At 42.6% G+C, this 21,260-nt stretch overlaps 1 protein-coding gene across 5 annotated transcripts in view; it reads right to left on the bottom strand.

The window, feature by feature from the left end:
- The window catches only part of FARS2 (phenylalanyl-tRNA synthetase 2, mitochondrial), a 397,026-nt gene that overhangs the window by 44,846 nt on the left and 330,920 nt on the right, over positions 1-21,260 (bottom strand). Inside the window, exon 8 of one of the 5 annotated variants that reach the window (XM_056521087.1) lies at positions 20,849-20,996. The exons of the other annotated variants lie outside the window; for them this stretch is intronic. Within the exon in view, the coding sequence (XP_056377062.1) occupies positions 20,960-20,996 (37 nt within the window). The 3' untranslated portion in view covers positions 20,849-20,959. Of the gene's footprint in view, positions 1-20,848; positions 20,997-21,260 lie in introns of those variants that run through there. 5 annotated transcript variants of the gene reach the window in all.

The following is a 21,260-nucleotide window of genomic DNA, read 5'->3' as shown; positions in this document are numbered from 1 at the left end:
TGGGATCTTGGATAGCAAAGAGGTGACATCAGATTTCAGTATCATCAGCACAGCATCAAAGTGGTACTCAAAGCCATGGGATTCTATGATCTTTCCCAAGCCAGTAATAGAAATAGAGAAAGTAGGGGCCCAGGACAGAGCCTTGGGGGGACTCCAACAGTGAGAGGAAGAGGTGAGGAGGTGGTGTAAGAATGGGAAACACTAAATGTACAGTTGGTGATGTATGAGGAGATCCAGGAGAGGGCTACATTTGTGACTCTGAGGGATGAGAGATTGTGTAGCAGGAGGGAGTGGTCAAATGTGTCAAAGGCAGGAGAGATCACAAGAAGAGAAAAAAAAAGAGCACAGAGTACTGGTGTGAGGAGTTTGGTGGTCACTTTCGTTAGGGCAGTTTCAGTAGTGGAGTGGAGGAGGTAGAAGTCATATTGTAGGTGGTGAAAAAGTGAGTTGGATGAGAGGTGAGGTGGCTGTTCAAGGAAACATGTTGTTCAAGAAGATTCTAGTGTTTAGTGATAGAATGAAGAGATGGGTTAAGGCTGGGTTAAACAAAGGGGTGCTCTGGGGAAGTTACGAAACATAAAAATGCCCCAAAGCCACCATAATACCTGTTCTGTGTTCCTGTAGTTATCCATGTAATTTTGGCTGCTCCTGTGGCCCTGTTGTTTGCTAAATATTATTATTCCTTGCTTGCAGCCCAGACTACAACTCCCAGCAGTCAGTGCGGCTTTGTGTAATGGCTGCCAGACAATTGTTTTTACTATCTGTGTGCATGCTGTGTTGTAAACACAGTCAGCAGCACACACTTTAAATGTCTTTTCTTTTAAGCTATCCTTCCTCCCAGCAATAAATCATGCTATGGTCTGAATAGCAGCAGTCGGTGAGTAGATCTACAGCAGGCAAATAGCAGTGTTATGTGCTGAGGAGACTGGTCTTCTCTGCCGGCAAGATCCTCACATAGGGAGAGGGAGGGGAAAAGGAGGTGTGGCTGTGAAGACAGAAATCATATGGTCTTTGTCTTACAGGAGGGTAGGGGCTAGTCTCACTGAGGGGTCTACACAGAGACAAGCAGGATCTGATTATGATGTCTTTCACTTCCTGCATGTGACAGCTGAAAGAGGGTAACTGCTCTATATAGCTCATCAATGATAATTAGACAAATAAATAGGTTGGTGAGAGGGAAAGGATGGGCTATGGGTTTAGTTCCCCTGAGTACCCTTTTACGGTTGGGAAAAGATGGGATGGAACTGGGTCAAGTGCACAGGTGGTGCGGAGCGATGTTCAGAGTAGTTTGGAGTTTGTCTTAGGTAATGGTGGAGTAGTGAAATGTGGACAGGCAGTACTGGGCAGGTATTAAGATAGGTCATAAGGACTGCTAGTTAAAGCCATCACTGATGTTGTGTTTAGGCTAAGTTTCCACTTTTTTTTCTTGCAGTTTTTGGAAAGCTGACCCCAGTTTTTGAGCCAACGTCAGAAATGGATCCATAAGGGAGGAGAAGTGTAAGTCCTTCCTTTATATGTCCTATTCCTTTTGAGTACACTTCTGACTTTGGCTCAAAAACTGCAGTGGCAGTTTTCCAAAAACTGCCAGATAAATAACCAAGTGGAAACTTAGCCGAAAAGTATGTGGCAAAGTCTTCAGCTGAGATGTGTGTGTGTGTGTGTGTGTGTGTGTGTGTGTGGGGGGGGGGGGGGGGGGGTTATGCAGTAGGAGACTAAGAAGGGAAGTAAAGGTATTAAATAGTTGCCTGGAGTTGTGAGGCAGAGAAGATATGACAGTAGTGAAACAGTTCTGTTTAGCAGAATAAAGGATGGGCTGTGATATGGTTGTGGACATTTGGGAAGGAAGGATTACTTTGAAGTATGGAAAAAGGACAGATGTAGGTGACAGAGGAGTGGGTAGAAGGGATGGAGAGTTAAAGAGGCTGTTACTTTGTGAAGAGGTTCGGGGGTTATCAGAGTTACAGAGGACTAGGAGGTTACAATGTTAGGCAAAATAAACATTATTGAACTGGGGACTGTGAAGGGGACAAAAAGAGAAAGTTATGTAGAAGTCTGGATCTAGATCAATTACCTCCAGTTCCCTTCTCGTTTAAATTCTGCTATGTCACCCTGACTAACATCACCAAGGACACAAGATGACTAATGCTAATCAACATATAGTGATTGTGCTAGCTAATGAGAAATGCCATGTAAAACATGAAAAAGGTGGGGGGAACATGACAAGAAGAAAAGATAAACAGTAAGAAAATTATTGTAAAAAGTATTAGTCTATTTTTTATGTAAAAATTCCCAGCACTCACCAAATAAGTTCAAGAAAATTAGCTTTTATTGCATATCCTTGGATCAAACAGGATGTGTTTCGCTGAAACTCATCCTGTTTGATCCAAGGACATGCAACAAAAGCTCCACATCGTGCACCACCTATGGAAGTGCTGACCTACCTATTATCACTGTATGTTTTTTTTTTTTTTTTTTTTATAACAATCCATTCTCTACACAAAATACTTGTTGGTAAATGGATTTCCAAAATGCATATACTGTATTTGATGAACAAAATTATTTATTTTGTGAAATTTTTTCAAGTCTAAAAGCTATAAATGATGTCTGCTCAATAACAGTGTGACATGCCAGAGAGAACTCCCCACCTTGCATTTCATTTATTTTTCCCATTAAATTACCTTTTACTGATTTATTTATAAGGAGGACTTATATAGTTGGATTGAGATATGAATAATTTACATTCTATAATTTAACAAAAATCCTTTTTTCCTGACTTAATTTGGACATGTGAGCATATTTAATTAATGCATTCAACAAGTGGTCTAAAAGATGCATAGACCTAGATTTCAGAGCTACCCTGCCCATGCTTTAAAGGGGTTCCTTTTCGTAATTACTCATTAAAGAGTCTTTTAGCTCTCAGTAAATTAAATTAAAAATAAAATTAAAAAAAACCTGAGTATATATGTCTTTGTAAGACTACATGAAGAACTAGATTTAAAGGAGTATTCCTCTTGATAACAAGCTGATGAGTACAAGCAATGCACTGGGAATATCTTGTCCATCTACTTGGGATTGGTGTTTAGCTGTAAATATAGTATATTATACTAAGTATACTGTACTATGTGTTTTATTATGATGCTTTCAAAATAGTAGATACATAGCAAATTTATGTCAGGATTAGAGATGAGCAAATCGAAGCTGACAAACCCTAATTAGTTAGGAATTTCATGAAATATTCGATTCTCAACGAATGCGAATATTGCCACGATTCTATTGTGCAAATTGCTTCATTAAACTCAATTTACTGCGGTCCAGGCTCCAGGGCATCTGAAATTGAGGATCCACAAGTCTGTACATGGGGCAAGGAATGCTGGGAAGGCAAGGCGGGAAGGGAAGTAGGTGGGATGACCCTGAATAACATGCAGGATGCAGCCCATCAAGAATCAAGCCTATAAGAAATAATTTTTTAGGGCAAATCTGTGTCTTTGTCCACAACAACTGGTCTGCTGGTTATACCAGTCTGTAGATGGTATAATACATACCCAGCAGTCCATTCCTAATAGTATTTGAGAGAGTCTTTTTGCAATTTTGGGTTTAGTACTCAGTGACTGTGTGCTCCAGCATTGTTGTGTACTGCTGGTGCTGTGGGCGAATTTTTTATTTTTTTTGCGTACTGTAGTGCATTTTTCTACCCTCATAAGTGCATACCACATACCTACATCTAAGTAGTGTACTATTATGAACCTGTTAATCTATCAAGGGCCTACATATTGTGAAAGGACAGCCAAAAGTAATCACTGGCTGGTGTTTTACTCCAATACGTTTATTAAGCTTACTGTAGCGCATTTGTCTGCCCTCATAAGTGCATACCTACCTCTAAGTAGTGTACTATTTTGTACCTGTTAATCTGTCAAGGGCCTAGATATTGTGAAAGTCCAGGCAAAAGTACTCACCGGCTGGTGTTGTACTCAGATACTTTTTTAAGTGTACTGTAGTACATTTTTTTGCCCTCATAATTGAATACCACATACGTACATCTAAGTAGTGTACTATTTTGTACCTGTTAATTAGTTAAGGGCCTAGATACTGTGAAAGGACAGTCAAAAGTACACAACTGCTGCTGTTCTAGACAAATACTGTTTAAGCGTATTGTACTCCCCTCATATACGCACGAAGTATGTCAGGTAGACAAGTGCCAGGACGTGTGCCAAGATTGTGATGCCCTAGTGTCTATTCATGCTGCTGCCAGCTCCAGGCTGTGTCATTCTGCAACTATATGGTCTCCTTATGCTGCCAACACCTTTAAGCTGTGTCATTTAGCCACTATATGGTCTCCTCATGCTTCAGCCAACTCCAGGCTGTGCCATTCAGACACTATATGGTCTCCTCATACTGATGCCACCTCCAGGCTCTGTCATTGTGCTGCCATGTGACTCCTTGTTATATTTGGTCCTTTGTACCCATACGCCGGGGCCCGGGACACTAAAACTTGGGAGTTAAAATTTCAATTTCAAAATCCTCAATTTCAATTTCAAAATCTTAAATTTCTATTTAACAATGTTAAATGTCAATGGTCTTCTCATGCTTCTGTCAACTCCAGGCGGTGCCATTCAGACACTATATGGTCTCCTCATGATTCATCCAACTCAATGCTGTGTCATTCAGCCACTATATGGTTTATTGATGCTACTGGGCCTGAATTTCAATTGAAATTCCAAAATTCATCTTTTAATCTTAGGGATTGTGAAGCCCTAGTGTCTACTCATGCTGCTGCTGCCATCTCCAGGCGGTGTCATTCAGCAACTATATGGTCTCCTCATGCTGCCAACACCTCCACGCTGTGTCATTCAGCCACTATATGGTCTCCTCATGCTGCCAACACCTCTATGCTATGTCATTTAGCCACTATATGGTCTCCTCATGCTTCAGCCACATCCAAGCTGTGTCATTCAACCACTATATGGTCTCCTCATGCAGCCAACACCTCCATGCTATGTCATTTAGCCACTATATGGTCTCCTCATGCTGCCAACACCTCCACGATGTGTCATTCAGCCACTATATGGTCTTTTCATGCTTCAGCCACATCCAAGCTGTGTCATTCAGCCACTATATGGTCTCCTCATGCTGACAACACCTCCACACTGTGTCATTTAGCCACTATATGGTCTCCTCATACTGCCAACACCTCCACGCTGTGTCATTTAGCCACTATATGGTCTCCTCATGCTGCCAACACCTCCACACTGTGTCATTCAGCCACTATATGGTCTCCTCATGCTGCCAACACCTCCACGCTGTGTCATTCAGCCACTATAGTCTCCTCATACTGATGCCACTTCTAGGCCCTGTCATTGTGCCTCTCTGTGGCAGTGATTCTAAAAACGATGCCTGTAATCTGCATGTCATACTGAATAACAGTATTATTTCACTACCCCAGCACACTCCATATGCATGTTAGAACAAAGCAAAGTGTTCTACACCCCTATTGAGGCTCTCTGTAGGCCCGAAATAGCCATTTTTAATATAAATTTGCCACTAATAAATTTGGATTGAACCAGATGTTTTCGGAAGATTCTGCAAATTGCCCGGATCAAATTTTTCAAAAGTTCGCTCATCTCTAGTCAGGATGTTTCTATTATATCAGTTATTCAATGGGTCAGTTTTTATACACTTTATTAGTATTGGAAGCAATTGCCTTTTAATGGCCTAACTTTAATCAAACACATGGGTTAGTCTTTTGCAAGCTTCTCAATATGCTACTCATGTAAGGCTCTTTTGACAATGCATTATAAGTCCAAGATATCTGGCTGTACTAGGAAAACTCCTGGTGCATGTGTAGGGTATGCTCACACAGCGGAACTCCGTGAGAGGAATTCCACGCAATTCTTCCACGAGACCCATTCACACTGAGGAATTTCACACATTTCATTCTTCAGTTCATTCTTTGAGCGGAATTCCAAGAGCACTGCATAACCATCAATGGTGGAGGTGCAGTGCCGCATGGTCCTACCACCGCCGGTGGCTGCCAGGCTGAATCTTCGCCTGCACAATTCAGCAAGATATCCGCAGAGTGAACATACCCTTAAAGAAAAACTGTCAGCCTGTTCACCCACACCAAACCCAATACACTGGGTTACAGTGTGGATGAACAGTTTTCTAGGAGATTTATATATTCATGCTCGCTGACTCCACGTACTAGTGACATGGAGTCACTGGTAACGTTAGCACTCTGCTCTTTGAATACCGTATTTATCGGCGTATAACACGCATTTTTTAGGCTAAAATTTTTAGCCTAAAGTCTATGTGCGTGTTATACGCCGATACACCCCCAGGAAAGGCAGGGGGAGAGAGGCCGTCGCTGCCCGCTTCTCTCCCCCTGCCTTTCCTGCCCGTTCTGTCCCCCTGACTATCGGTGCCGGCGCCCCATTGCCTGCGCCGATAGCCAGGGGGAGAGAAGCGGCGCCGACAGCCAGGGGGAGAGAAGGGGCAGCGGCACCCATTGCCGGCACGGCTGCCCCGTCGCCTCCCCCCATCCCCGGTGGCATAATTACCTGGGTCGGGTCCGCGCTGCTGCAGGCCTCCGGCGTGCGTCCCCGGCGTCGTTGCAATGAGCTGCACGGCGCGGCGCATGACGTCAGTGCGCCGCGCCGTGCATAGCACTGACGCAGGGGACGCGCGCCGGAGGCCTGCAGCAGCGCGGACCCGACCCAGGTAATTATGCCACCGGGGATGGGGGGAGGCAACGGGGCAGCGGCGCCGGCAATGGGTGCCGTTGCCCCTTCTCTCCCCCTGGCTGTCGGCGCCGCTTCTCTCCCCCTGGCTATCGGCGCCGGCACCGATAGTCAGGGGGACAGAACGGGCAGCGGCGCCGATAGCCAGGGGGAGAGAAGGGCCGGCAGCAGGGCTCTAGACCCCAGGAAAGGCAGGGGGAGAGAAGCGGGCAGCGACGGCCTCTCTCACCCTGCCTTTCCTGGGGGTGTATCGGGGTATACACGCGCACACACGCACCCTCATTTTACCATGGATATTTGGGTAAAAAACTTTTTTTACCCAAATATCCTTGGTAAAATGAGGGTGCGTGTTATAGGCCGGTGCGTGGTATACCCCGATAAATACGGTAGATCTCATCCGCCAACATGGAAACCACTATGAATCACAGAACATGAATATGTAAATTGAACCAGTGGGGCCCCCCTACACTGCGCAATTCACAGAATATAGCAATGGATCTTTGGGGGGGGCACATATCTCCAGACCCAAGGAAGGTGTTTTGTTAAATGACCCGTAGCTGGACTCCTGTTCACCCACACTATACCCAGTGTATTGAGTTTAATGTGGGTGAATAGACTGACATTTTTCCTTTAAAGCATTAGTCATGAAAAACAACTTTTGGCATGATGAACAGTTGTTGAACGCACTGGCTCACACGTCTGAGACCCGCTGCAATCTTGAGTTTTTAGGCTGCGAAGTAGGTGGCATTGTGCTCTGCTCCCTGCCCGACTGGAAGATCCTACCTTTTCTCTGCATAGACTTCTATGCAGAAAAAAGGTTGAATCTCTCAGCTGGCAAGATAGTGGAGTGCAATGCCACCTGCTTTACCAGCTAATAACTACGATTGCAGCTGGTCTCAGGTGTGAGATCCGATGAGTTCAACAAAAGTTCAACAACTTTTGGCATGTCTAAGTGACATGTCTGTATCTATTTTACAATACTCAGACACCAACACAGAATATTTGATGAATGTCTGCTTTTTGGTGGTCTTATTTCTGGGAACACCACAAAGCAAACACAACAAAGCATGAGAATGGAGGTTTATTGATTTTAACTAATGAGTTGCAGCGGCGGTCTAAAGCAATATTTGCGCTGTGTGTAATCGTGTAGACTGCAGCTATCACATGTGTGATGCCAGTCCATTGAAGTACAGTGCTCAGCTACAGGGGCCCACTTAGGGGCAAAAACATTGTACCTTATAGTAGGGAATAACAAGTTGGTAGCTTTTTGCGATTTAACAATACTATGTGGGTTCTCTGATATATGTCGCTATTATTCATACCTTTTGTTATTGCTACTTATGCCGCTGTTTCAGTTTCCTGCTATTAGTTGATGGGGGTCTCTCTAATTTTGCGATAGGGACTAATACATTTTTGTTATGGCTCTGGTTCTAGCTCCAGAGATCAAGTATCCATAACTTGTAACATTACATTTTTAAGCAAGGCATCCAGGCCCCTCTTGAACTTGTTCAATGAATCACAGCATCTCCATACCTGAACAGGGCTGTTTTGGCAGCACAAAGCGAAAGGCCTTTGCAATATTAAGGCAATGCGGGCAGTAAAACTGGCGTAAGCAACGTGATCCCGGGACACTGTGAATTACTCTGAGATGCTTGGGCATTTTTAAAGCATTACAAACTACTTTTGGCATGTCAATGAGACATGTTGATCACAACGGGGCTCATTTCTGAGATCCGTTGCAATGATGGTTTATTAGCTGGGGACACAGGCGGCATTGCGCCCTGATCCCCGGATGGCTGAGAGATCCATAGTCTTCTATGCAGAGAAATTAATGGATCTCTTGGCCAGCTGGGGAGCTGAGCACAATGCCGCCTGCTTCAACAACTTTTGCAGTCAACAACTTTTGACACGTCTGGTCAACATGTCAAAAGTTTTTTGTTTTTTTTGTTCTTTTTTACATAAACTATGATTGCTTTGAAACGCCCGAGTGTCTCTGAGTAATTCATAGTATCCCAAGTTTGGGGTGCATGAACAAATTTTTTTTTTTTTGCTGCACATGGTTTAAGCAGCATAAAACTGATGATGATGGTTCCCTTAAGCAAGTGGTTTTAATGTAATGGATGATTTGGTGTGTATAGGTGTATCATTTCTGCTGATATATCAGCTCATTTAAATCGAATAAACACAGTAAACTAATGGCTAAATATTTCACATATTCATTCCTACTTTCTCAATGTCATGCCTACTAATACTGCTAATGGCAAGGCCTCATTAAACTGGTTTAAATTAATCTTTCCAGAGCAACCAAGGGCACGACCTACTGTTCAGCTACATACATCTGAAGCCTCCTACTTGACAGTGGAGATCTCTTTTTAAAGACATATTTTGTGTGTCCTCCTGAGATATTGTCCTAATTCTACAACTTCATGGCAGGAAAACAAGATCCTGTATAGCTGCAGAACTAAAATCTATTTATGCCAGTTTCCAGACAATACAGTCTTTTTTCAGTCCTGCTTTCCAAAAGCAACTCTTTATTTGTTTGCGTTGGGGTAGCCTTAGGGTTTGTTCACATGGCATATAAAATATGCTGCAAAATATGCATCAGAAATCTGTACTTCGCATTCTAGCGATAAATATTTTGCTGCAGATTTGGAAGCGGATTAGTCAGAAATAATGGATCCAAAATGCATCCAGGCCACTTTATTCTACACGCATAATATGCATTACATAAGGCACACCTAAATTACTTATCTTCTGCCATATAGATTTTAAATCCACAAAACTACAGAGCATATTGCCATTGAAAAGGACACCACTTGCACCTATCTCATTGCACATAAACAATGTTCCATGTGACCCTAGCTCAATGAGAACTTGTTTTGCGCAGAACAGGTTGCATTTTTGGCACCAATTAATAGTAAATATGATGTTCGGAGACATTATCTGTTTCATAGCATTTCTGCCCAGTGTGCCCTTATCCTTAGACTGTGCTATTTTCTTCTAAAAGGAACATTGAAATTCTGAACGATGGGAAACACAACAATGGTATAAACAGATACTAAGGTGTGTTCGAACTACAAGACATAAGTCTATTCAATATTCCTCCCATTGCATTTCCACAATTGTAAACTGTTTTGGACATTATTGTAGTCATAAAATGTTTTCATTTTCTCAAAGGATCTAAGAATGGGGGTAAAACTAATTATTGTGACTAATAAAAAAAAATTAAATAAAAAAATATAAAAATATGTTACTTAGTACTTAATCCTGACCATCGAGTTACAACTGAGATCTAAAGCAGTATTTGTGTTGTGTGCAATTTTATACACTGCAGCTGTTTATCAAGAGTTAAAATCAATGTGTAGTACTACAAATAAACTCCAAACCCCACACCTGGAGAAAAAAAACAGGTGGGGGTGCAAGACCCCTAAAATAATGAGGCTTATTCACCCCTGATGACGTGACTGATGTCACGAAACATGTAGGGGAGGCTCTGCATTAAAGTTTTAACTGCAGCAATATACAGACCCCAATCCCTGTAGCACTGCAGGCGCAGGGTGATCACATACTTTCAAATGGGAGCAGGTACACGTTCATAATAGGGTGATTTTGCTGGTGTTTTTAACTTTTCTTTTTGGTTCCCCATCAGTTTTATGGTACAATAATAATAAAAGTCAAGTTTTAATAGGGAGGGTGCACTATTTTAGGGGTCCTGCACCCCCACCTGTTTTTTTTCTCAAGGTGTGGGGTTTGGAGTTTGTTTATATTAACCCCAGCACCTCTCCAGGGCATTTGTTTCTATATATAGTACTAAAAATAGTTACAGTATGGTCCTAGCTTCGAATAAAAAAATTAGCAACTTTGCTATTTTTTACCCTTCTGTTTCTATAGTACATCTGCAGAACAATATACTCTGCTAGATAGAATAGAGACATGCTCCATTCCACCTATTGCAGCTTCAGCCTACAGAGGGTTTTTGAAGTAGTTTGTAACCATGAAGACATATAATTGGAGGTACGGGTTGTAGACCAAAATAGAGGAAAACCTATAACCAAGACTATTTGCACAGTTGCTTTATTTTCCATGAGTTAAAGGGGTATTCCAGGCCAAAACTTTTTTTATATATATCAACTGGCTCCGGAAAGTTAAAAAGATTTGTAAATGACTTCTATTAAAAAATCTTAATCCTTCCAATAGTTATTAGCTTCTGAAGTTGAGTGGTTGTTTTCTGTCTAACTGCTCTCTGATGACTCACGTCCCGGGAGCTGTGCAGTTCCTATGGGGATATTCTCCCATCATGCACAGCTCCCGGGATGTGACATCATCATTGAGCAGTTAGACAGAAAACTTCAGAAGCTAATAACTATTGGAAGGATTAAGATTTTTTAATAGAAGTAATTTACAAATCTGTTTAACTTTCCGGAGCCAGTTGATATATATAAAAAAGGTTTTGCCTGGAATACCCCTTTAAAGGGGTATTCCGGCCCTAAGACATTTTATCCCTTATCTGTCACGCCCCCTCCCATAGACTTGCACAGTGGGGGCGGGGCCTGATGACACACGGGGGCAGAGTTGTGATGTCACGATACTCAGGCCCCAGTGGCAGGACCCCCGCGGTCAGACATCTTATCCCCTATCCTTTGATAGGGGATAAGATGTCTTAGGGCCGGAGTACCCCTTTAAGAGAACAAAATTAGTTGCAACGAAGAATATAGCCTTCAAGAGGTTGAAAGGTGTAAAACTCTAGGAAAATTAAACAATATTTCATTAGAGGCAATGTTTTATATTGTAACACCTATACAATATACTGGAAAGAAAAGTCAATTCACAATGCACCAAAAAAATAATGTACAGTATGTGCATTTATGCGTGTACATAAAACTCTGCTCTGCACTTTGGTCTTATATACAGTCGCTAAAATAAAAAGTAACATTTACGGGTAAAATTGCCATGAAAAAGATTGTAACACCTGACTCCTTCCTGTACATCAATAAAAAGAATTATACTCAGTAATACATATAATACACATAAAATCATGGTTTTACAAGGGAAGAGAACTACAAACCTTCATCCACATCATATGAAAAAGCCAACAAAACTCTGAGGCCCATATTTCATTTGTGCAGTGTAGTGAACTGTCACTGCAATAACTGACTATAAATGCAGTCTCCACACAACTTCTGTTTATCATGCAAGATACTCTAGGTTTTGACTGCATTGCAGTCCATGGTGCAGTAAGCTGATAATACTTAACAGTTTTCTTTTCAAGGTGGTTTCTACACTATATATGCACCATGACCTGCACATTATACAGCCGGCCTACCATATGCATTCTAAAATATTAAAAGAAAAGAAAATTCCAAAATGCAATTTACAACAATTTTTTTAATTTAATGTTTGTCTTTTCCACCCCAATTGTAACATGTTGTGCAGGAATAGTTTGTGAAAAAACGGAGACTTAACAAATATAAGAAAAAACTTTCAAAACAGAGGCATTTCAGAAAGTCAAATTGGTTTTTGCCACCATTTTTCAAATCACTGTGATCTTTGTGGTAGTATGGAATTACAGTAGATATTTTGATGCCCCCACATTTAGGATACCTCTGTGGCAACCACTATCAGTGCGCAACCCAATTCCTTAAATCTTTAGCAATTTAGTGGCCACTATCTATAATGGGAAGAGTACATTTAATGGTCCATATCTGATAAGTGATGAGCACCAATGCAGGGAATATGCCGCACTGAACATGCAAAGTGACAAGTAAATCATAGATGGGTTGGGTCCTCCAGAGCAAGAGACTTTGGGGGTGATTTATTATCCCTGCACCAGGTGTATTTAAAAAAAAAATCAAATTTACCATAATTTACAAATTTGAAAACAGGTATACATTACAGCTAGAATCTATGCCAGCTCTGTGCTGATCTAGATTGCAGTAAGTGTACATGGGCAGCCTTTTATGACCGTGCAGTGGCGGGGAGTTACTTAAGACCGGCGGGTGAGATGTCAATCTTAATAAATCCTTCCTATTATTTGTAAGTCATAATGAGGGTATTTGAAAAAGAAAACTAAATAAACTCTTATGCATATTTAATGACAATGTCTTCATGTTTGTGTCCACAACTGTATCAGGTATTCCATGTCAGCTTTCACCAAGGTCTTATATAAAGGATTTTTCTTTCACTATGAAAATAAATATCTGATAATCTCTGCCAAAATTTTGTTAGCTTGGCCGACTGAACCTGGCATTTCTTTAAATTTGTCTACACTGAACTGTATCTGCTACAAAGCAGCATGTCAATATTTCTTTGCAGAAAAATACAAAGTGTCAAGCATCTCTTATAACTGTGTTTCATCAGATTGAACACTTAAAACATTCCAATGCCAGTTAAAAAGTATCAAACAAGTTACAATAAAAAGGCTTAATAAAAAAAACACACATTTTACCCTTCACGGATGTCCTCCTATCAATACAAGAATTGACCATAAATGGTTATATGACCTTTTTGACTTATTATTTTTAGTTCAATAGTATTTTTGTCAAATAAAACACTGTGGAATTTCTTCAAGATGACCATCTATAATTGATGTCAACAATGGTTGTCTAGAGGGATCAGCTTTTCGAAGAAGTGGGACTAGAATAGAAATGAAAACGTAACCCAAAGATCTGGTCTTGATCAGGAGTGGTCTTCCCAAAAAGGTCACTTTTATGTTTACATTGCGATTTAAAGGGGTTATCAACCATAAGGTGATTTTAGTAAGTACCTGGCAGACAGTAATGGACATGCTTAGGAAGGATCTTCGCTTGTCTTGGGGCTAAATGGCTATGTTGTGAGATTACCATAATACTGTGGCTAGCTTTTTGTGAACTATTTCCTGTTTGACTTTTCTTTTTTTGACTACAAATCCCACAATTCCATTTTTGTCCCTCCTACACATCAGCCACCCCACCCATTGAAACATAAATGAGCTGCATTTATATCATTTAACCGGATAGGGCTATACAATATCCTTATAATTTTTTAATTCATTTTTTTAGATACACAAACCTATAATACTACTGAGTGTTTGTTCCATTCAAATTCTATATGAATATGATACATTGTTTTGTAATGTTCTTTTGGCCGTGTTTTGTTTTCTTTGGCCAACATTTCTTGTTCTAAAAATTTTCTCAAAAACCAAAAAAATAATTTAAACCACAAAAGACCTGTGGTTTTCAATCAGGGCACCTACAGCTGTTGCATTAGTTGCAGATTGATCTCTCTCCCACCAAGGGATCGCTCCACCCATTGAAGCAGACAGGCTCCCTGTCATCAGCTGACTAGTGAATCAGGTCTCGGCCGCACTGGGAAAAATCTGAGACAACAGTAATTTTGTATGCTGGTAAAAATAAATATTGGAGTGAAAATCACAGAAGAATTGTGAGAAAACCATCACACACAGGTACTGACACTATATTATGAACTACACTAACTTTACAGCCCCTGTAGCATAGTCAAATAAAAAATAAAAATCCTGGAATACCCCTTTAAGTTTATGTTTGTTGCATGCAGTTGAAACGATTCTGGAGCATCTGCAATATATTCTTAAGGATCCCATTTACACTAGCATGCAAAAATAGTCAATTTTTAAATTAAAGGCAAGAACATTTTTAGTATTTCTTAGACAATCCTTTTTGTTCACATTAATGGTACCGTATATACTCGAGTATAAGCCGACCCGAGTATAAGCCGAGACCCCTAATTTCAACCCAAAATCCCAGGAAAAGTTATTGACTCGAGTATAAGCCTAGGGTGGGAAATACCTCATCCCCCCCTGTCATCATCCAGACCCGTCATTAACATCCTCATCATCCCCTTGTCATCATCCCACACATCCCCCCTTCATCATCCCCTTGTCATCATCCCACACATCCCCTTATCATCCCACACATCCCCCCTTCATCATCCCCTTGTCATCATCCCACACATCCCCTTATCCCACACATCCCCCCTTCATCATCCCCTTGTCATCATCCCACACATCCCCTTATCCCACACATCCCCCCTTCATCATCCCCTTGTCATCATCCCACACATCCCCCCTTCATCATCCCCTTGTCATCATCCCACACATCCCCCCTTCATCATCCCATTGTCATCATCCCACACATCCCCTTATCATCCCACACATCCCCCCTTCATCATCCCCTTGTAATCATCCCACACCCCCCCCCTTCATCATCCCCACCCCCCTTCATCATCCCCCCCCCCCCCCCCCTTCATCATCCTCTTCTCATCATTCGCCCTCAGTGGTCTTCAACCTGCGGACCTCCAGAGGTTTCAAAACTACAACTCCCAGCAAGCCCGGGCAGCCATCGGCTGTCCGGGCTTGCTGGGAGTTGTAGTTTTGAAACCTCCGGAGGTCCGCAGGTTGAAGACCACTGCGGCCTTCAACATGCGGACCTCCAGAGGTTTCAAAACTACAACTCCCAGCAAGCCCGGGCAGCCATCGGCTGTCCGGGCTTGCTGGGAGTTGTAGTTTTGAAACCTCCGGAGGTCCGCAGGTTGAAGACCACTGCGGCCTTCAACATGCGGACCTCCAGAGGTTTCAAAACTACAACTCCCAGCAAGCCCGGGCAGCCATCGGCTGTCCGGGCTTGCTGGGAGTTGTAGTTTTGAAACCTCCGGAGGTCCGCAGGTTGAAGACCACTGCGGCCTTCAACATCATCCAGCCCCCTCTCACCCCCTTTAGTTCTGAGTACTCACCTCCGCTCGGCGCTGGTCCGGTCCTGCAGGGCTGTCCGGTAAGGAGGTGGTCCGGTGAGGAGGTGGTCCGGGCTGCTATCTTCACCGGGGGCGCCTCTTCTCCGCGCTTCCGGCCCGGAATAGAGCCGTTGCCTTGACAACGACGTATCTGCGTCGTTGTCAAGGCAACGTGACTATTCTGAGGCCGGGCCCGAAGCGCTTAGAAGAGGCCTCCCCGGTGAAGATAGCAGCCCGGACCACCTCCTCACCGGACCACCTCCTTACCGGACAGCCCTGCAGGACCGGACCAGCGCCGAGCGGAGGTGAGTAGTCAGAACTAAAGGGGGTGAGAGGGGGGCTGGATGATGTTGAAGGCCGCAGTGGTCTTCAACCTGCGGACCTCCGGAGGTTTCAAAACTACAACTCCCAGCAAGCCCGGACAGCCGATGGCTGCCCGGGCTTGCTGGGAGTTGTAGTTTTGAAACCTCTGGAGGTCCGCAGGTTGAAGACCACTGCGGGTGGGGGAGTTCACTCGAGTATAAGCCGAGGGGGGTGTTTTCAGCACGAAAAATCGTGCTGAAAAACTCGGCTTATACTCGAGTATATACGGTAAGTCAATGTTCCAGATTTACTAAAACTGTCTAATTCTAAGATACTGCTAATTTAATCTTAAATTATGACGAGCTTTATACGGCCGATTGATAAATCCGATGCACTTCTGTTCTCTTCCAAATCAAAAGTTCTTTTTACTTTAGACCATCTCAAGGCACCAAACTTTTGGACCATTTGTAGCATGCACTGTTAGCACTTAGGCTACGCACCTTCATGCTATTCCACACTGCTTTCAAGATAAGCCCTGATTTCTTGCTGGTTAAAGTGCAGTTTTTCTTTCTTTTTGGCATATTTTGCATGATAAATGTGTTAAAGAGGCATGCTGGAGAGAAAAAAAAATTTAATCAACTAATTCAAGAAAGTTATACAGATTTGTTAATAATTTTTATTTAAAATATGCAAACCTTCCAGTATTTATCAGCTGCTTTATGCCCTGGAGGACGTAATGTAGTTCTTTCCAAATACACAGTGCTCCCTACTGCTACTTTTGTTGGTGTCAGCAGTTGTTCTAAGCAGGAACAAATCCATGGAGCAAACCTCTTTTTTTCTGGACAGGTCCAGAGAGAAGTGGCAGCCGGAAGCACTGTGTTGGATTGGAAAAAACTACACAACTTCCTTCAGGCTCTACAGCAGCTGATAAACAGATGTAACTTACAAATCTTTAAAACTTTCTGGTACGAGTTGAATTTTTTTTTCTCGAATATCCCTTAAAGGGGTATTCCAGGCAAAACCTTTTTTTTATATATATAAACTGGCTCCGGAAAGTTAAACAGATTTATAAATTACTTCTATTAAAAAATCTTAATCCTTCCAATAGTTATTAGGTTCTGAAGTTTTCTGTCTAACTGCTCAATGATGATGTCACGTCCCGGGAGCTGTGCATGATGGGAGAATATCCCCATAGAAACTGCACAGCTCCCGGGACGTGAGTCATCAGAGAGCAGTTAGACAGAAAACAACAACTCAATTTAGCTAATAACTATTGGAAGGATTAAGATTTTTTTAATAGAAGTAATTTACAAATCTTTTTAACTTTCCGGAGCCAGTTGATATATAAAAAAAAGTTTTGGCCTGGAATACCCCTTTAAATTTGCTGTGTGCCACAATACTGATGCATTTGAGGACAGAATTCTGACATAGCAGACACAAGGTGTTCAGTACTGCAGACAGGTTAGGTATTACGAATAATCTTCAGACACATAGGAAAGGGATAAACCTCTTTCTTCTTGTTTATCTTATCTTCATATTTTGAGTGTTGTAAAACATTGTAATGTCAAAAATCGTATATAACAAGATGTAGTCAGACATACCTCGGTCAGATGGAGAGAGACATGACCGAGGTATGTCTGACTAGATCTTGTTATACACGATTTTCGGCATTACAATGTTATAAAACACTCAAAATATGAAGTTAAAGTAAACAAGAAGAAAGAGGTTTATCCCTTTACTATGTGTCTGAAGATAACTTGTTATACCTAACCTGTCTGCAGTACTGAACACCTTGATATTGTGAATTGAAGTACTTATTGTGGGGATAATAGAGCCTGACTATCAAGGACATTTGCTTTTGATAAATTTGAAGCAAGTGTGCACATTTAGTAACTAGGGTGGACTTTAAAATATGCAGTCAAGCATACATACAAAAAGTAAGATTTATGAGTAATAACCAATATACGAGAGGCAATTCAGTGCTAATGTGGATATAATCCCTTAAAATGAAAGCCCAAGATAACACGTGACTACCTTACTGATCAATATATGATAGAGCAGAGGCATCACACAAAAGTGGGCAATTACCACAAAAAGAACTTATACTCTGTGCGCTTTGATTTTAGCTTTTCTAAAATATTTGGGGAAGATTTATAAAGGTAATTAGGGCAGTTTTTCTGCTTACAAAAGTCGCACAAAAAGTCGCATGTGCGCCTAAGCAAATTTTTTTTTGCGACTGTAAGCAAAAATGAACAAAAGAGCTTACCAAAGCAAATTTCAGTTTTCACTTTGCAGTGGTCAGGGATTTGTCATGTGCGAAAGTCGCACAAAAATTCCCAACCGCTTCCAAAGCAGCGTAAAGGTAAGCAAGTTTGGAGCTGGCTTACAAAACTTGCTTTTGAGAGCCGATTTCACATTTCCCGCTGGGAGCCGAGATCACAGCTCCAGCGGGAAATATGATGTCACATCTGTACAAAGGAGCCCAAGCTGGCATCACTGTGCAGCCGCCCGGGCTCCGTCCCATGGTCATCTCCCCCGACTCCCCCCACCCCTTATCTCCCCCAGGTCATCTCTCCCCCCACCCCCGCTCATTTATCTCCCCCCTGCCTGGTCATCTCCCGCAAAACCCCCCCCCCCCCCACTTATCTTTCCTCCGATGCCGGTCCCCCCCAGCTCATTTACCCCCTGCCCGGTAATCTCCCGCAACCCCCCAGCTTATCTTTCCTCCCCCACTTATCTTTCTTCCGCCGCTTATCTTTCCTCCGCCGCTGGTCAGCTTTATCTTGCCGCCTGTACATCTCCCACCCCGCCTTCTGCTTTCTGTTACAGGACTACAACTCCCAGCATGTCCTTTAGATGAGGACATGCTGGGAGTTGTAGTTGCAGCTGTGAGCGGGCCGGTGGTAAATGCAGGCCGGCCGGCTCCCGGGAATATGAAACTACAGTGCAATCTCATATTTCCCGGTCTGAGCTGTGATTGGCTGAGACCGACCAGCCAATTACAGCTCAGACGGGGAAGTATGAGATTACACTGTAGTTTCATATTCCGGGGAGCCGGCCGGCCTGCATCTACCACCGGCCCGCTCACCGCTGCAACTACAACTCACAGCATGTCCTCACTGAAAGGACATGCTGGGAGTTATAGTCCTGTAACAGAAAGCGGCGGGGTGGGAGATGTACAGGCGGCAAGATGAAGCTGACCAGCGGCGGAGAAAAGATAAGCGGCAGAAGAAAGATAAGCGGCGGAAGAAAGATAAGTGGGGGTTGCGGGAGATTACAAGGCAGGGGGAGATAAGATGGAGGGTAGGGGGGAGATAAGCTGGAGGGTAGGGGGGAGATAAGCTGGAGGGTAGGGGGGAGATAAGCTGGAGGGTGGGGGGGATGAGCAGGAGGGGGGGGATGAGCTGGAGGGGGGGGGGGATGAGCCGGAGGGGGGAAATTAGCTGGAGGGGGGATTAGCTAGAGGGGAGATGAGATTGGGGGTGGGGGGGGGGAGAGATGATCTTAGGGGTGGGGGGGGGGAGAGATGAGCTTGGGGGTGGGAATGAGCTAGGGGGTGGGCGGAGGACTTCTTCGGATTTGGTGGATAACGTCGATGACCACTTTTTTTTTGTTAAATATTAATAAAATGGCTAACGAGGGCTTGTGGGGGAGTGATTTTTTGGAATAAAAGTTTTTAAAAAGTGATGTTTTTTTTCTTTAAAGACTTAGTAGTGGAAGCTGTCTTATAGATTGAGTCCATGACTAAGCTGGGGCTTAGCGTTAGCCCCCAAAAAAGCTAGCGCTAACCTCCAATTATTACCCCAGTACCCATCACCACAGGGTTGCCGGGAAGAGCCGGTACCAAAAGGCCTGGAGCATCCAAAATGGCGCTCCTGAGCTTAGGCGGTAACAGTCTGCCGTTATTTAGGCTGGGGAGGACCAGTAACAATGGTCCTCGCCCACCCTGGTAATGTCAGGCAGTTGCTGCTTGGTTGGTATGGTATCTGGCTGAAAATACAGGGAACCCTATGCATTTTTTTCTTTTTCAAAAATAAAATAATAATAAAAAAAGGGGTTCCCTGTATTTTCAGTATCAGACAGATACCAACCAAGCAGCAACAGCCTGATGTTACCAGGGTGGGCAAGGACCATTGTTACTGATCCCCTTCAGCCTAAATAATGCAAGCCTGTTACCGCCTAGGCACAGGAGTGCCATTTTTGATGCTTTGGGCCTGCTGGTACTGGCTCTTCCTGGCACCCCTGTGGTGGAGGATACCGGGGTAATATTTGGGGATCAGCGCTGTTTTTGGGCCTAACGCTAAGCCCCGGTTTAGTCATGGTCTATAAGTCAGCTACTAAGCCTGTATAGTAAATAAAAAAAAACACGTTTAAAAAACTTTTATTCCCAAAAAATACTCCCCCACAAGCCCTTGTTAAACATTTTATTAATATTAAACCAAAAAAAGTGGTTCATTGTAGTCCACCGAAACTGAAGTAATCCACAGGATACACAGATCTGTAATGATAAGAAAAAAAACATGGGTTAGTACATTCAGGGGGGAAAAAAGTTGTAAAAAAAATTTAATAAACACACACACATACATATATAGATATATATATGTAAGAATTGTAGAGCAGCACTCCCGGGTTAAAATAGAAGTAAATGGGTGCAAGCGGCCACAGAAACGTTGCCTGTATTTTCTGGAATAAATCACTTTCCTGCACTTTAAGTTGGTGTGCTGCAGTTGCCTTCTATTGTAGAGAGAGAGAGAGAGAGAGCGAGAGCGAGAGCGAGAGAGAGAGCGAGAGAGAGAGAGAGAGATCGCACATTTTTTTCACACCTGTGACTTGAGGTGGGGTGACAAAGTGCTGTTCTGAAGTCTTATTGTTTTTTGCTCGTGTGTGCTAAAACAATGGTATTCAAAAGTGATTTATTGTTTTTTGCTTATGTGAGCCAAATTTATCAACCCCCTGTGATAGTATGATAAATGTGTCACACACAAGCAAAACCAAAAGCAAGAAAAAAAATGCCTACAGAACTCGCTTACCAAAGCAACGATGATAAATCTCCCCTTTATATTTAGATCTTCAACCAAACTGTTCTAGATGTGCTGAATCCTGTGTCAGCATCCTGCTGTAACACACTTCTAATTCTTATCTTCTATTGTCTAGTAATTGTGGAATTCATCTTCTTCAACTTAATTCAGCTTGTTTTTAGCACAAAACTGCAGAATACTGTTGGGTTGCCAAGACCAGAAAAAAGTAGTGTAAATATGAACCACCTACTCCAAAAAAACAAACAAAAAAATAAAAGAGAGATATATCATATTATAATTTTATTTTAGCCCTCTTTCATTAGACTTCATATGCTGATAAAGGGATTACCATTTAAAAAGTGGTTGCCTTTGTAAAATAAAAAACAGTTTATAATACAGCCTCTTTTAGCCACTCATTTCACCTTCAGGCAAAATATAGCATTGCCTGTGCAGCAAATATAGT

This window comes from Hyla sarda, chromosome 5 (genome assembly GCF_029499605.1).
Source record: "Hyla sarda isolate aHylSar1 chromosome 5, aHylSar1.hap1, whole genome shotgun sequence".
NCBI lineage: Eukaryota > Metazoa > Chordata > Amphibia > Anura > Hylidae > Hyla > Hyla sarda.
The sequence above is the reverse complement of the archived record's forward strand: the minus strand, read 5'-3'. Positions and strand labels throughout refer to the sequence as shown.